General features: G+C 43.2%; 2 protein-coding genes across 5 annotated transcripts in view; one reads left to right on the top strand and one right to left on the bottom strand.

The window, feature by feature from the left end:
* The window catches only part of e2f4 (E2F transcription factor 4), an 89,638-nt gene that overhangs the window by 22,799 nt on the left and 49,769 nt on the right, over window positions 1-17,070 (top strand). The window lies entirely within an intron of this gene.
* Window positions 3,482-17,070, bottom strand: part of LOC101158020 (solute carrier family 45 member 3) — a 28,355-nt gene continuing 14,766 nt past the window's right edge. For 3 of the 4 annotated variants that reach the window (XM_011476478.4, XM_078949022.1, XM_020704250.3), the window contains exons 2-6: window positions 13,532-13,863; window positions 9,978-10,168; window positions 9,223-9,883; window positions 5,073-5,338; window positions 3,482-4,996 (exon numbers count right to left, since the gene is read on the bottom strand). In XM_011476478.4, the coding sequence (XP_011474780.1) occupies window positions 4,553-4,996; window positions 5,073-5,338; window positions 9,223-9,883; window positions 9,978-10,168; window positions 13,532-13,679 (1,710 nt within the window). In that variant the 5' untranslated portion in view covers window positions 13,680-13,863 and the 3' untranslated portion in view covers window positions 3,482-4,552. Of the gene's footprint in view, window positions 4,997-5,072; window positions 5,339-9,222; window positions 9,884-9,977; window positions 10,169-13,531; window positions 13,864-15,901; window positions 16,015-17,070 lie in introns of those variants that run through there. The other variant, XM_078949023.1, reaches the window with a different exon arrangement.

Raw genomic sequence — 17,070 nt, 5'->3', positions numbered from 1 at the left:
ATAAATACATATTTATAAAAGAGGTTTGGAAAAAAAAAAGCATATCCAGGCACTTGCATAATTTAGCTTTTTTTCTGGCAATACAGCTCCTGCTAAACAATATTTTAAAACAGAAACTGGGTTCCCTGCTGTGATGTCAACACGACTAACCTAGCTTTCCAAGCTCACCTGCCACCTTCCGACAGGTGTGGGGTACCTAGTGAAAATCTACAAACCCACACGAAGGGTGGAGGGTTGAGAAAACTCTGGGGGGGGGGGGTTTCCAGCCGAGAGCAGTTCTGGTTCGGCCTTCCTCGTCTTAAACGGATACAGTGTGAAAAACGACACACACTTAGTTTTATTAACCTCCCACCTGAATAATTGCTCATGTTTTTTTCACACTGTCCTCCACGTTACACAGGCATGATCAGAAGTCGGCGTGTCCCTGCCTTCATCCATATGACGTCCACATTAGCATAAAAGCAAATGTTGTCACCCACCGAACCCTTTCTATGGAATTTTAAAGAGACAAACCTCGCACTAGTGCCGACTATTTGCCACCAACCTTGCATAAACCCGTCTGATCTTCTAGATTGTCATATATTAAATGTTTTTTTTATTTTATTCCAGAGGTTTAGGCACCAGAGAGGGTGGTTTTTCTTTTTTATAAAGCAGCAGTGCAGGTTGGAGGCTTAAGCAAACCGAAATCAAAAATAAACTATACTACATTGCTTCAAATAGTCTGAGGGGGGGTGGAGCTACACAAAACTTCAACAGGCTGCCTAATAACACTCCCATAGGGATTAATATATAGTTTCAAATGTGTAACAAAAATATTGTCTATAGATGGCACAATTTGTTCATAGGGAACAACTAAAGGGATGATGATGATGAAATACAGCATTCCATTTGTACAGCTATTGTACAGAGTCAGTTTTACTCATCATGGAGAGCACTTAAGTTCACCAAAAATCTGTGTCGCTCAGGTTTGATGAGAGATGCCACAGGTTAGCATTATGGGAAATGTAGGATTTGTCATATGGTGCTACTTTTTTTTTTTTTTTTAACCCTTGTGCTATCCTATGGAGTCAAGATGACCATTGAGGTGTTATCCATGACAAATGTGGATAAAGGTGGAGAGGATTTCATGTAATCCATGGACACCAGTGAAGATCGCAAATCATTGAAGAAAAAAGTTTTCCGCACTGTCTAGTGGGTCTAGATCAGTGTTTTTCAACCAGTGTGCCGCGGCACACTAGTGTGCCGTGGGAGATGGTCAAGTGTGCCGTGGAGAAATTGCCCTCATTAATCATTCACTGATCTAAAAACATTTCCCATCTCCAGGATATCAGCTCTTTGTTCTTCCATACAGGCCCTGATAAAACACTGAGTAGTTAGGAATATGAAAGATCTTAAAATTACTTTTTCTTTGTGTTTATTTAATTCTATTAAAGACATTTTGATAAGGATTACGTTACCGCGATTTACCTGCAGCTATGACAGTTTGCGGAAAAGTCCCGCCCCTTTAACTGTCTCCACCAATCATTCTTGAAGGCTTAATCACATGTCATCAGTCTGACCAATCAGAAGTGCTAAAGTCTTCACTTCCTTGTTCTTAATTCTGCTGATAAAGTCGCTCAGTTCTAACAAAAATACCGGCTAAAGCTCGTCTTTAGCGGTGTAGCTTTCCACAGAGTCCGGTGTCAGACCGTGAAACAAGTGGACAATACAATAAATCTCAGAGACGCCAGTCTTTCTGCAAGTTTTCGGCACTTTTCACACTACATCTCCCATGATGCATTGGCTTAAAGAGCCATTGTCCCAGCGCACAATGAGTTGTCCTTGCGAAACGCCTTGAAACCCCAACAAACAGTTTCTAAATTTTTCTAATTTAACTTTCATTTCATCTCTTAGAAAAAACAGCCGCAACTTCCTGCTTTTCCGGCCACAATTATCACAAAAATACACGTGAGATTGCGGGCGGGCGGGCGGGGTGGGGGAGGGCTGTCGATCAATACAGACTAGAGCCCTGCGCGGGACTATTTTCTTCATCCCGCTCCCGCCCGCGCCCGCTGAATTTCTGACCAATCCCACCCGCTCCCGCAACGTATGCGTTACACTCCCGCCCGCACCCGCAAAACTCATAGAATTAAGTCCCGCACAGTAATAGAGATGCATTGATTTTGTATCGTCTCCCGTCCCGCAGGAAAAAAACACGTATTTTGTTTTGATGATATTAAAGTTTAATTAAGAGATTCGTGTCCCTCCTCCAGCCTCATATTTTCATGCATTCCTCTTTTTTGAAATTTGCAACTTAATTATTAAATATATTTTTACAAATTATGTTCGGTTAAAAGTGTGCGTGTGTCCGCGCGCAGACAGACGGCCTGAAGCACGCTGAACCAGCCGGTAAAGATGCAGGTCAAAGTCATTTGAATTTATGGAGGAAAAAAACATTAATGGTTCAACAGAGCTGAAAATCTATGAATTAATTTTTTCCTGACAGAAAAATACTTTTGGCTTCAGCCTTTTCCAGTTTTGCTGATTCGCAGATCTGAGAACCATGCGTGACTCACGATGAACCTCGTTTGAGGTTCTTTTCTGCTTCATCCACTGACATCATGTCCCTGCCAGGTAACCTGCTCCATCCTTATCCGCGCAGTGTTGCCGGATAGATTGACAGCTCTTTCATCCGTGTGCTGCGCTATCTACCCTGACTATCGTGTTAACCTATGATGACCGTATTTTGCGCTCTCTCTGTAGAATACACTGGGAGCGCGGGGAAAAACAACTGTCAGCTACAGAGTATATGAACAGGTGAACAGGTAGAGAGGAAAAGCAGGTAAAGAGGCGGAGGAGGGGCTTTGGCTTCAAACTCTGTCAGAGAGATGGAAACACGGGCGTCAGATTCAGACGCAGCTTTCACTGCGGGAGTTGAAGCAGACTTTCGCTGGGATGATTTTATAAACCCAAACATGGAAACATGATTACCAAGTAGAACTCTTCAAAATTATAAACCTGATCTCTCCACATTCTTGGTGTCTATCATGCATTTTTGCACACATCGCTCCATGCAGCGATCAGACCAGAACCTCTAGCTGGTAGCTCCGCCTACACGGGACCGCGGTATCAGGCTTTAAAGAACACACTAAGAGGCGGGGCGGGGCGTTGCACACCCCCAACAGCAGGTTAGATGACAGAGGCCATTGGGCGTCTCTACCTGGTGCCTTCACGGAGCTTCAGTACATAAGAATCCAACAGCCGCTCAGCCTAACGTAGTCTGCTAATATATATTCACGAGATATTCATGGCAGCACTGATCCCGCGGGTTTTTTTTTCTGCCGCCCGCTCCCGCCCGCAGCACAATTGAAACCGCCCAATCCCGCGAGATTTGGGTTGGGTCCCGCGGGACCCGGCGGGACCCAACCCAATGTAGCCCTCTAATACAGACCATGAATTTCTGTTTTTTTTTTTTTTTTTTGGATGCTGGTGTGCCGCGGGATTTTTGTCAAGGTTAAAGTGTGCCGTGGCTCAAAAAAGGTTGAAAAACACTGGTCTAGATGACCCAACTCCCAATGCCAAAGTGCCTAGGATAGCACAAGGGTTAAGTCTGTTAAAAAGTGACCATGAAAGAGGACAATAATCTGTGAAAACAAATTAAATAAAATAAGATGACCAGTCACCACCATTCTAAAATTAATAACAGAAGATGAACCCAAAGCCAAACTACGCAACAGGTTTCTAAACCAAAAGTACATTTAAAACTGTGGGGTTAGCTCAGGAGGAACTTAATTTAGAAAGAAAAGTTTGCGGTTTTGTGTGTGAGGTTGAAGAGTTCTGCAGGTAAAAGTGGCTGATGGGGCCTGAGGAAGAGGATGGGCACCAAATGGGTCAATAAAACGACTTTACATACGGAATTCAAGAGCTCTTGGCGGATCTGACCTGCACACATGGCTGAGGTCATTGACTGTATCTGAGAACTGGACTGAGTGTGACGTCACCCATAGAAAACCCTTTCTGATCTAGAAGGCCACACCCCTACCACTTTAAAAGTGGGATACACGAAATCTGTCAAATGTTTAGAATGTTGGACGTGGGGGCCAGCAGGCACCTCCTACTTTCATTGAGGCATCTGATTGGCCAGTTCAGAAGTTGATTAACCTGCACTAAATTTAAAAAAAAAGTGAAAACAATGAGGATTAGCAAGAATATGTTAAAAAAAAAAAATAGCAGAGCAATAATGCCTATTCTGACCAATAAAATGACTGAGTAAGTAAAAGCTATTTAGGAGTCCATTGCATTTTGGCTTTTTGGAGCCATACCTGCTTGGAACGACATGGGGAAGAGGGTCACTCAGTCCAGTTCTCATATACAGTCATCGGCTGAGGTGGTTGGTAAAGTTGCTCGCTGCTCATCACCCAACTATTGGGATAGTTACTTCTTCAAAACCTACCAGACATAAAAACGACCACGAGGCATCCGTGGAAAAGTAGTGCATTCTTGAGCTCTATCTGTAGCAGCTTTACAATTCAAACACCAGCACCCCCCACCCCCCCATCTGTAGCACCAAGTCTCAACGCCTGAGGTCTTTTTGGTCAAAGACAACGTGATCGGCAAGGTAGATGGCCACAGCTCCGAAGAGGGCGGAGCAGGCGATGTAGGCAGTGACTGAGCGGGAAAACTGAACAATCATCCCCATGAAGAAGGAGGGGAAAACCTGAGAGAGGAGGAAGGTGCTGTCTAGGATGGCAAAGTCCAAGCCCACGCCGCGCTTCTCAAATCCTGACTCTGCTTCCTCCTGCTCGACGGCGCTGGGGCGGAGAGACGGGCCGTTCTTCAGCTGTTCAAAACTGCCCGGGCTGAAGAGGGGCTGCTGATCAGACGACCTCTTTTTATGGTTCAAAAGGCCTTCCTCTTCATCCTCCTCCTCTCTCGTAGCAGTCAAATGCACAGAATCCCGGTTGGCTGTTATTCCATTTTCACGCTTGCTTTTGGTAATTCTCTTTGGCATGTAGAGCTGAAATTAGAAAAACTTTGGTCAATTGTGAACATTTGGTCCAAACACATTGACATTTTTACCGTGGGTCACGTACCTCTTTCTCTTTGTGGTAATGGCAGGTGAGGGTGTAAGGCAGAGTCTGCAGCGTTGCATAGGCATAGCCGGTAAGCGCCGTCATTGCAGTGACTAAAACAACACTTTTGGACAGGCAGATGACCAAAGCAGAGACAGTGAAGCTCCACATGCTGCTCAGGTAGACCCATCGGGAACCAAAGCGGCGAACCAAACGCCTCATGATCAGAGAGAAGAAGGTCGAGGTAGCACACTGTAGGAACAGGCCCAGACTTCCCATACGGATTCCTGTAAAAAATAAAATCACCAAAAAAATGTAACTTCTCGCAAAGTCAAGAAATAAAATGCCTGAAATGTACCACCATCGTGAAACCAACATGTGCTACAGCCAGCCTGTCTAAAATGCTTAGACTAATAAAATGAGACACTTGATTCAGACTCTACGCTTTAGTTTTTTTTGACAAAAAATGATTTCATAGATTCTCTTGTTGGGGTAAATAATTCGGCTGGTATAGAAATATTTTTGCAAACAGGACTAATAATCAAGTGAGTTCATTGCTGGAACAGCAAAAGTTGCCAAGAGCACTTTTTCTTTGGTGCTACATTCACATCGGTCGTGTTACACATTCAAGAATGAGCTATACGCAGCTTTATGAACGCGCATTCACCCCATGGTGTGCATGTCGGACAAGCCAGGCAGGGAGGGGCTTCTTCCTCTTGTTTTATACTGTTCACAAGTGCATTTCCATCACTTACAGTTGGAAGAGGTTTGGTGCTATATGTCGAAGCAGAGCAAATTTGGTGAATCTTGTTCTTGGCTTTGTCTTTCACAGCTCTATTTCGATATATGAAAGACTTGGTGTCATAATTCCAGCTGGGAAGATCATGTTTACAACAGTTGACACTTAATCCAAGTCCCTGATTGGTCAAAGTTCAACTATTTGATGTTCAAGCGATTGAAAGTTCAGCTGGTTAAACTTTCAGCGTGCGTTCAGCGAACGTCCGGTTTGTTCTTAGAGTCCCAGAACGGAATTAAAAACTTGCATTGTGACGCCTGGACGTGACTGTTTTGAACGCAGAAACCTGAAACCCGGCGGTTTTCATTGAAAGTGGTCGCTTGAACGTGAGTTGCTGCGGTCAGTGTGGCTGTTGCTTAAGCCTTATTCACAACTGGCTTTACAGGTAGATACAGGCCTTTCACAAGTGTAGAATGGGCAAACCTGTACGGGTCACACAGGTGGCCCGCACAAATTTTAAGGTTATGGACCGCTCAGTGAGCCTGTAGACCATAAACAGCCCATTGGTGCTGTTCACGTGATAAGTGTGCGCTCCTATCGTGCAGCTTGACTATTAGAAATGTGGAAATTAGACAATCGGAGTGTAGTTTGTGTGGAAATCCTACCCGCACTTCTGCATCACGTGTGCAGCATTGGGGCTAAATCATAATTATAAGCTGCCAGTACGTGCAGCTTATAACAACTAGAGTGTGGTGTTAGGGCACTGTACAACATCATCAACCGTATCATATGTCATAAGTGCGTGTAATTCATATTATCCTTCCACAATACACTTACCACACACACACACACAACAATGGTACGTTTTGTTTTCATGGCGGCCACACAAGCCTCAACAAAACTACAAGACACGCCTGTGCTCCATATAAGATGTGGCTGCACCTCCCTACGACCCCTCACAAACCCGGACAACCCAACATGCTGCATGCACCTGTACGGGTCAACCTCCCGGACAGGTGCATGCGACTAAGGCTCTCCCCAAACCACCATATTTTATTATTAAGTATTCTAGAAATGATGCATATCCATTCTTTCCGTCTGTTTTGGACCTTCACAGTGCAGAGAGTTTGTAAAGAGTTCAAATGTCGATACACTCAAGTACTTGGTTTTGTGAAGTGACAGCCATGAGTATAAAACAACACAAATTTTTGCACATAAAAACTGCAGAGTTCCTGTCACTCAATCTAAAGTTTTACAGAGTTTAAGCCCATGAACTGGCAGTAGGAGACAGCACAGCTTAGCTCAGTCTGAAGTTAAGTCAGACTCTGTCTTAGTGGATGCTGCTGTCCTTAGATAAACCCTTCAAAAGCCTAAAAAAAGGAAAACACAGAGGCGTTCATGTTAAATGGGGCCGTCTGCCTCCTGGCTTCAGTCTGGCCAGTCTGACCGAGCCAGACTGGATGCTTTAAGCTGAAGTCTTCCTGACCAACAAAGGTGGAATTTAAAGTCCAAACCACAGAGGAAGGAGTTTTAAATTCCTTTGCAAAATAGGATCTATGAACGATGAATTCCTTCGTCGCTTTTGCATCATGCTGGTTACTCATAAAATGAAAAAAAAAGAAGGCTTTAATCTCATTATTGATCAGTTTTGACTGGTGGAAACCATAAAAAACACAGCGAGAAACACAGAAAACATGATTTTGTTTTGGTAAACAAATTACTCCAGAGTCCCGTACAAACACCGGCCTGATCCTGCCGAACTTGTGGTTTAATCGAAGAGAAAGGAGATTTTAATTTTCATGTTCTCAACGAGTCATCAGAACGGTCTCAGTAATCTCCTTCTCATGTTTATGAACACACTTTTCCTGACAGACTGGGTTGATCATTGGAAGCAGCAGTGACTTCATTTCTGCCTCCCATCAAACCCGATAAAAACATCTCAGACGTTCACCAGCAGAGCAAACGCACCGAAGAATAGAAATCATTTCCCAGAGTAACAGAATACAAGCATCTACTTCTGATCTGTAACACTCCTCTACAGGAAAGTTGAATACTCCAATGTGAATAAAATCACTTTAAACAAACAGACTATTCTTATACAGAGGAAAATCTGCTGAAGCAATGATGCGTTTCCACAAGATCCGCCTTATTTCAGGTGAAATAAACCCAACTCAGACTTCTAAACTCCAAGACTTTGCCCTCTACCTGATCTGGAGGAACAAGCCGATCGTTCTCCGACTCTTTGACCTTATTTCTCTCCGAGCGCCGCAACCCATGGTTGGGGTCCACCAAGTTCAAACAGCAGAGAGGAGATGTTGAGAAAGACAGGTGGACAAAATGTGAGAAGAATGTCCATGAAACCGTTTAAGGGACTTCAAATCCACCGTGATTCATTGAAATTGAGTAAAAATAATAGGAATATACCATCAGTCAAAGGGGGGGGGGACATGATGCTGTGTAGTGAACAAATCCAACATGTTATTAACAAACGTTTTCCCTTCTTATACTTCTCGTACCACTTCATTACTGGTGAAAGACAAAAGTGTTTTTATTATCAGATGTTTGGATGTACCTCCTCAGTGTGATCACAGCACTAAACCTGTGAGAGTAAAGAATACGGCGCTCAGGATGTCCGTCACAGTTTGTGATAGTGATGATGAACTATATTTTTTTTACAGCCTTCAACTGAGTCTCCTGCTTGCTGAGGTCTAAAAATGATAAATAATGTGGACAAGATGAACATAAACTGTGTGTGCGGTTCAGTGCAAGAACATCTAGTTACTGCTGTGTAGGTCGGTGTGATGAGTGTGTGTCTTATCATGTCTATCATGTTAGACATGAGTATTACTGCCTAAAAGCTGCATCCACAAGTTCACAAATCAATTTATTTTCTTAATTTCCTGGTTGAATATTGATTAATTTTGTGAAAGTTACTTTACAAATTGGCTAAATATCGATTCATTTTTAAAATTAGGCTCGGTGTGATGATTATGGGTCTTAATAATGGGAGGCGTTCTGCATAGACATGAGTATTACTGCCTAAATACTCAATTCACAACTTCACAAATTGCGTAATATCTATTTTTTTTAATTTTCTTCATAAACTGGTTGAATATTGATTTATGTTAAATGTCCTTCTAAAACAATTTTATTTGGTTATAAAGAAAAACTTTTATACATAAAATCAAGAATTCTTAAATTAAAAACTAAATGAATTTGACTAAACCAGATTGATTTTATAAATAAAGTTTGATCATTTTTGATCAAACCCCGGTCCTTCATGTCTGCAGTTTTAACCACGCGGGGAAACATTCGGATGGTCTTCTGAGAAGATCGTCAGCTTTACCGTCTAATCCACATGAAACTCAGCAACACCTTCATAAAATATATATTGGTGACAAATATTTGAAAATATTGTGCGAAAACATATCTGACCTTCGTCGTATCTCTGTCTGGACAAACTTCCCGGTGACGCACTTGGTACACCCTCATATAATCCTTCTCCCACAAAGTCTGTGTAGAAAAGCATGAATGACATGACGGCCATCCAGCTGCAGAGCTGAGCCACACACAGCTGCTTCATCACCCTGGGGACGTGGCAGTAGCTCCGGAAGATGGCCGGCGTCACAAGCCAGCAAGTTCTCAGAAAGCAGAGCAAACGGCCCGCTTGGAGCAGCCTGGGTTTACGCTTGAGCAGGTGACAGCACAAGCGAGGGACGCTACAGCGGCCGGCCTCTGCCGCGCCGGTCCCCGATTCCAGTGAAGACCCTGAAATCACCGCACCGTTGCCCCGAGAGGGTTCCTCCGACACGGTCATGGTGATGAGCACGCTGGAAATGAAGATGAGGATGAGTAGGGAGAAGAGGCACTCGGCCTGGCCCCCGAGGTAAACGGAGAGCACGCCGCTGCTCCAGTCCAGTGCAGGTAGCAGGTATCCCACGCAGCCTCCCAAGCTGACCATGAAAGAGAACATAGCGAAGGCTTGGCCGCAGTCCTCCTCGTCGCGGTACAGGTCTGACAAGAGAGCCTCCAGCGGGGTGAAGCACACCTGACCACAGAAGTCCAGGAGCCCCACACCAAGGATAAGAAACCCAACCTGGAACACATGAAAAGCATTTCAGCTGTTTAACTCCCACTTCTGATTGAATCTAGCTGTCACTTTGTCAAGCGTACAGACTTCTCTAAGTTACCTGAAAAGTTTGGCCTCTCCAGGACAGCAAGGCTGCCAGGTTGTCAGCGTGGGGAATGATTAAAAGGGCCACAAGCACTCCCAGAGATAACAGCCAGATGAAAGGTCGCCGCCTGCCATAAGAACTGTTGCACTGGTCACTGGCCGAACCAATCAAAGGGATGAACAGGAGCCCGAGAACTGGACCGATACCTGGGGTGCAGTTACAGATATGCAGATGACACCAGGAATGGTTCAGTCAAGATGTTCTATAAACACGTTAGGGATTGAACACACAGAGTGAATGTGACGGTAAAAATAAAAACAAAAAGCATAAATGTTCAAATACTTTGAAAACTTCTCCAATAACTCAAAAATTTCTTACCAAAAGGCTTTTTCCCCACACAGAGCTGGATGAAACATTTTCGGTTTTAGTTTCTGGTTCAGCTTTGTACAATAAAGCAACTTCTAGTTGGTGCTTCCCCAAAAACCAATCCGAAGGATTCCGCATCTTCAAGTTGAAGACCAGGTTCCGTAACAATGGAGCACCAGAAATGGCGTGCAGTAGACGTCCTTGCAGCTAACCTCACTGTGCTGATAGAAGACCAGTCAATGGCAGAGACATGCCATCTAACGAGGCTCTTGCACTCAAGCAGATTGGCCCTCGTTCATGTAAAGTGAGGGGACTAATTTTGAACAACAGAACTGACAGTTTGAAGCCTTATTCACGGGTCGACCCGTGCAGGTGCTGCAGATTTTTGGGTTGTCTGGGTCCATGGAAGGTTGTAGAGAAGAGGCTGCATCTTAAGAGGGCGCAGGTGTGTTTTGTTGTTCCCTTGAGGCTCTATGGCCACCTCAAGGGAAGTAATGAAAATGGAACGTACCTTTGTCATGCGTGTGGTATATGTATCGTCGAGCATTTGTAAGGCTGATGGAAGTTGGATACACCTATGTACGGGTGATGCTTTCGTACGTTGTCCTTACGCCACACTCTAGTAGTTGGTAAGGTGCGATTACTAGCCTATTACTGGCCGCTTGTGAGCGGTGTGCAGGTCATAAGTAAGTGCCAGTAGGACGCCACACAAACCCCTGATTGTGTAATTTCCTCCTTCCTAAAGCTACGTTTACACCGCCCCTGTTCAAGCGGCCACTTCCAATAAGAAGTCTAAATAAGAAGTCTATGTAAACACGTGTAAGCGCGTTTCAGGCTTCTGCGTTCAAAACTTTCACTTTCACGCATATCTACTCGAGTTTTTACAACAGTTTTTGAGCTCCACATACAGAACGCGTGGCCATCAAACGTGCGTTGCCAGTTAAAACTTGCCAAACTCTGAGCACTTCGACATTTTGAACTAAGCCTCTTCCAACTGTAGGTGGTCTACATGCGTGAGGAAATGGTCGAAAAAGAAAATGGAAGAAGAAGCTTGTCCAGTGTAAACACCAAGGGCTAAACACGTCCTCACTTCAAATGCCTGGTGTGTGGGTCGGGCTGCAAAAAAGTAGTGTGCACTTTTCACGTGAACAGCGCGGACGGGCTTTTTGCAAAGTCCACCGGATCTTGGTTGGTGTGGGGGTGAGGATGTTTGAAAAAATGAAAAATCCATACGACTCGTCTGCATCTTATGTACCTCACCTTTACTGTTGCATTAGTGTTCACAACAACCCGTCGCCAGTAGAGAAAAAATGTGCATTAACATTTTCGCTTCTACAGGTGCTTTCATACAGATTTGCCCCTTTGTTTTTTAGCCACAGACTGCCCAAATCCTCCTGTAAGGGCAGCTGTGACAAAGGCTCAACTAAGCAATGTTTTTGTGGTTGGCTGATAAAATTATCTAATTTAAAAAACAAACCCAGCAAGGAACAAGACTGACCTCAGCAATAAGGGAAGTGTTGTCTCATTTCCCCAAATCTCACATTAAACCCCGCTCACATGAAAAAGCTGTTACTATTGTAACAGTAAAATCGCAAGAGGCCTTCAGCTCCTGTCTGTTTGCTCAGCAGCTGGACGGGACAAGTAAGGAAAAATAAATGAAAGCACTTGAATAAAATGAGCTGTGGACGCATCGATGGGTGTTTACTCCCACATCACTCTATAGTTTTGCGTTGCAGTGAACCGTTCGGCGCACACAGGAGTTGGGTTTTGAAATGGACAAGGACCGTTCTGCTCCGGCATGAGCCTCCTCATCCCTCAAATGTATCTCCTAAAAGTGTGGCACCATTTAATGCAGTACAAGAATTATGTCTAAGGAGCCTCGTACCAACAAAGAAGTAACCAAACATGTTTTTCTTTTACATCTTCGGCTGTTCAACAAGGCAATACTCACTATTTGGTGCGATCGAACGACATAGGGTCCGCTGTCAAACACATCGTAGACATGCAGGCACAAGAGAACCCGGAGATCTGTGTGATTCTTTGCAGAATCTAACATTAACCAGCTGCTAACATACAGATGTTTCAGTAACACAGACATAAAGTTGATTCCGAATATCCAACGCTGCTGTGGTCTCTGCCGTCATTTAAATAACGGTTTGGAAACCCACTAAACAAAACAAAGATAAGAAAATGTGAATAACCTCCATGTCCAGATAAGCCAACAGCCTCTCTTTGCTGTCATTTTCCCAGCAGCTGTGAAATATATGCGGTGTGAGTGAAAGTGTGTGTTGTTCCAACTCCGCATGGTTTTTAAAAGCCTTGTCTGGCGTGTGTGTGTGTGTGGAACTTTTTTGTCTTTTTTTATGGGTTCCTTCTAATTCTATCATCTGCACAGTCACAAGGAAATGTCTGAAAGAGCCGCTTTTTAGTGAGCACCATGTGAATGGCATTTGGAATAGTGCAACTATTCACAACACAAGTCAACTTGTTACAGTGTGGAAATCCACAAGTCATGCAAATACGGCGGGGGTTGCATGGTGGGGTGCTGGTTAATCCCGGCAGCATCCCAGCAGAGTTTCTATGTTTTCCACATGTGTGGATCCACTACATGTGTTCCACCGACTCCCACAATCCAAAAAAATGTATCACAGGTTAAGCCTCAGCCCCAGATGCCCTTACAGGTGTATATGGGCTGTCTGAGGGGGGAAAAATGATTAAACAGATCACAGAGGTGGCCTGAACCAAATATCAAGGTCGTAAGGAGCCTGTAAGTGAAAATGTTTGTGCAAATTCTTTTCTACGGGCAGCAAAATGTCATGCTCCCCCCATAACGCAGTTTACAGCAGAGCATGAAGTGCGACGGTCACTGCTTTCTGTTTTCCTTATGAAACCCGTCATCTATTTTAATTATGTATTACTACAAAAATAATACTAATACACACGAAATAGCTCCCTCCTCACAAAGATTTGTGTACCTTACGGTGTAGTTTTTGAGCTATTGGAGATAAACATAGTATTTTTGACTGAAGATATATTAGGTGTTTAAACTTTCTAATATATCTTTCTAATGTAGCATATTTACTGAAACAGAAAACAGAATTTTACCACAAGTTGGTCAAAATTGGACCTGTGAGAAAGATTTATCCTGAAATGAAACTGTCCGAAAACTCCTGTTAAATCTGTCAGAGTTCACCAAGCCTTACCTAACACCATGGTCATGTAACGTTCCTCCACCCCAGCCTCCAGCAGGAGGGGGGGCACGTATGTAATCCCAGCTGCCACACAGATCTCCAGGCCACATGTGAGGGAGTTCAGGAGGACAAGATGCCACTGAGACCTCCATCCAGGCATATTTACGGGGGTCTGTTCACCTTTCTCTCTTGTTGGATGTCCACTATTAGAGGTGAAAGAAGGTGGGCGGGGTGACAGATTATGTCCCGGCGAGGCAGAACGACTGTCGTGGCAGGACAGCAGCACAGACACGTGGATGTCTCGGATGGCCTGAAGAATTCATTCTCTTCTCAGCATCCTGGACCTGCAGAGTGGAGGGAAAAAAAAGAACATGGAATAAATACCAGAGGAAGTGGGAAAACTGCAGGAATACATTTAAAGTCAGTCCAGAACTACGGCTAGGAGAAGGACCGTTCATTCAGAGGCTATCGAACATCAGGGAACATCAAGTGCAAAAAGATTATCACTACTGGTTTTCTTCAAACATTTTTTAATCCAAACAAAATTAACTTTCAAAGCATGGAAACGATAGAATTTTCCAGATTTAAGTCTTTAATCTGCTGCTTAAACGTAGCAGAAAAAACTCCAATTATCCCAACACATGGAAGTCCAATAACTAAAGTAAATATGAGACACATCTACTTTAAATTAGACCTACAAAATAAATCGCAAATTTATCGCAATATCAAGCTGTGCAATACACAACGCAAAAGACTGCAAAAATGGCAGTTAATAGTGCTAAAACAATCTTATGTAAGCTTGAAGTATTTAACGAGTTAAATAAATTCTTTATACATTTGACCAATCAGATGGAGCCCTTTTCTGTTTTTATGTTCTATGTTGTGTTAACAGGCTAATCATCAGATGATGTTGGGGACCTTGGAGACCCTCCTATCAGTCAATTATCCCGCTGCTGCCTTCCTGCCACCGCGCGACCTCTAAATGTGCCCTAACGGCCATCGTCTAGTCACAGATGAATTTTAAATTTTGCTTAAAACTACCTGCCAAATTTTCTGAAAAACGTGAAGAATGTAAGTCGCTGAGCTGTGGCATTTTGACCAAAGCGTAAAGCACATCACTGGCCACAATCTTTTCTCTCTGAAGAAATGATAGGACTCCATTTATACACTGATTTATTTGATTGTATTTTTATTACAATATTTCAAGTTAAAACACAAACATGTTTACTTTAGTTTGCAAGAGGACCCATTACATTTATTAATCTGCTAGATTCCTCATGAGGATTGGATTAAAGTTTATACTCTTGAAAATTACAGCCTGGAACGACTGTTTTCTTCAGCAAATGCAGTTAGTCGCTGAACATAAAACCCCTAGATTGATGTAAATATGCACCAAACTGCTTTTGCTGCAAATGCATCCTGAATAGTCTGTGTTCTTCCACTACCAGTTAATGAAAATCGCTTTTTCATAACTGGAAATAAATTTCACAGAGCACCAGACAATACAAAATACTCGCTTGTCCTTGTTATTGCAAAACGGTGTTTTCATGCTAGAATGGTCCAAACTTCCACATCCAAACCGTCTAAATATGGCTTAATGAAAATGTTTGTTTTCAGACATTAAATTCTTTGATCATTTAAAATACAAATCTTAATCTGCATAAATGCAATACTAGACCTCAAGGTAAACTGAAGATCGAACCACAAAATGAAACTATAGGAAGTTGTTTTGGCACAGTTGTAAAGAAAATACGATTAATAATGAACGTTTTTTCTGACATGATGACATGGCATGACTCAGTTTTCCATCCAGAAATCTTTTTGTGGATCATGACCCAGCTGGTTGTACGTCAGCAGCCCAGAGCAGACGGGTAGATTAAGTCCCTGAAATTGGGAAAATGGGTCACTTTATACACAAAATGAGGACCTCAATAAAGCCTTCTTATGACAGAGCCTCTAAATATGAGCTGGAATACCTTTGTGTGTCGTAACAGAGAGCTGGACTTAACTGCAACAAATGGCTTTTGTTCTATCGTCCACACTTTCTGAGACATACGTCCACCACACCTAAACGCCGTCATTCTTTTCATTGAAGGTACCTGAAGTTCTTCATTTCAGGCCTTCTAAACGTTAAATAACAAAGGTTTTTAAACCAGTTCAGCTACACGACTGAATGATAGACTGAATTCGATTTCCAGTTTTTTCGTTTGAGAGAGAAACAAATGAATCGTTCAATGAACAAAAGACAATTCTGATAATGGGATAAACACTTTTTGTTCCAAAGAAAAACAAAAAACAGCTGGTTAATAAAAGCTGAAGGCCTTGTTAATGCAGCCGGTTCTAAAAGTATTTTAAAAGCAACAAGTGAACAATTGGCATTACCATCTTCCCGGGACTTGTTTTTCAAGCAGGACGAAGCAGCAGTCTTCATAAAAAAAAAATTCGTCCATCTGTCGTCTCCAGGCACAGGAATAGATGCCGTGTGGAACAAACTGACTAACCACAGAGACGTACCCACTACACTGGAGAGGGTGAGGATTTAAAGTACCACGATAAAACAAAACACATGATCAAATACTCTGACTCATTGATGGTTGCTGAGGATTTGATGGCGTTTACGATGGTTGGCACTTCCGTGTTTTGAAAAGGACACGGTCCACACGTCACTAGTCCCTGATTGTCCAAAATGCAGGTGATGTGTAGTGACGCGTGAACGCGAGAGATCTGTACGCAAAGGCCAAAAACGGACATTTACACACTTTTTAACAGACTTTTCACCAAGTGGTCACTTGAATGCATGTTTCCAAGACCAGTGTGAACGTAGCATTAGGTTGGAGCTTGAACTATTAGTCTGTTTTATTCTTTCATTTTTTTCAAAATCACAAACATCAGAATAAGTTTAAGCGTGGTGAGAAAGATCTTAAGCTTTTACTTAAGTGAAAGGTACCGATGGAGAACAGTTGAACTGTTGTGAAGCCAGAAAGGCTTTGCGGCTGATTGTGGAGCCTGGATGGGAATACATTTGTACTTTGAAAGGGAGCAATTTTGTGCGTTTTTACCACGACCGCTGAAAGTTTCTTGACTTTGAAAGCTTGCTTCTGAGAATTTGAAAAACAATGCGGCAGTGTCAGCAGTCTGGACCAATCCAAGGCCAAGGTCACAGGGAGGAGGGAACATTTCCCATCCGTCAGATCCGATTCCCTCCCAGCCTGGACACACTGAAAGACACCCATCAGGGGACCGGCCTTTTTCCCCTTCTGCATGTCTGGCCGCTACAACCCCCTGCCTGCACATCTTCATACTCTCCACCGCCTTTCTTCCCAACCCCAGAGGTCAGCATTATGTCTGACCTGCTCTATTATAGGAGCTTTTGACATTTCTACCTACAACTGGTTATGCCTTTATTAGGCTTTGAAATCCAACTCAATGCCTTCAATTGCAGCCCCAGCTGACTTTCTGTTAAACTTTCTCAGAGAGATCACAAGAGTCTCCATGCGGTCAAAAAAAAAAAAAAAAGAATTTGAATTTGAATGTTTTGCCCCCAAAAAGTG

This window comes from Oryzias latipes, chromosome 6, assembly GCF_053564925.1.
Source record: "Oryzias latipes strain Hd-rR chromosome 6, Olatipes_Hd-rR_3.1".
Taxonomy (NCBI): domain Eukaryota; kingdom Metazoa; phylum Chordata; class Actinopteri; order Beloniformes; family Adrianichthyidae; genus Oryzias; species Oryzias latipes.
The sequence above is the reverse complement of the archived record's forward strand: the minus strand, read 5'-3'. Positions and strand labels throughout refer to the sequence as shown.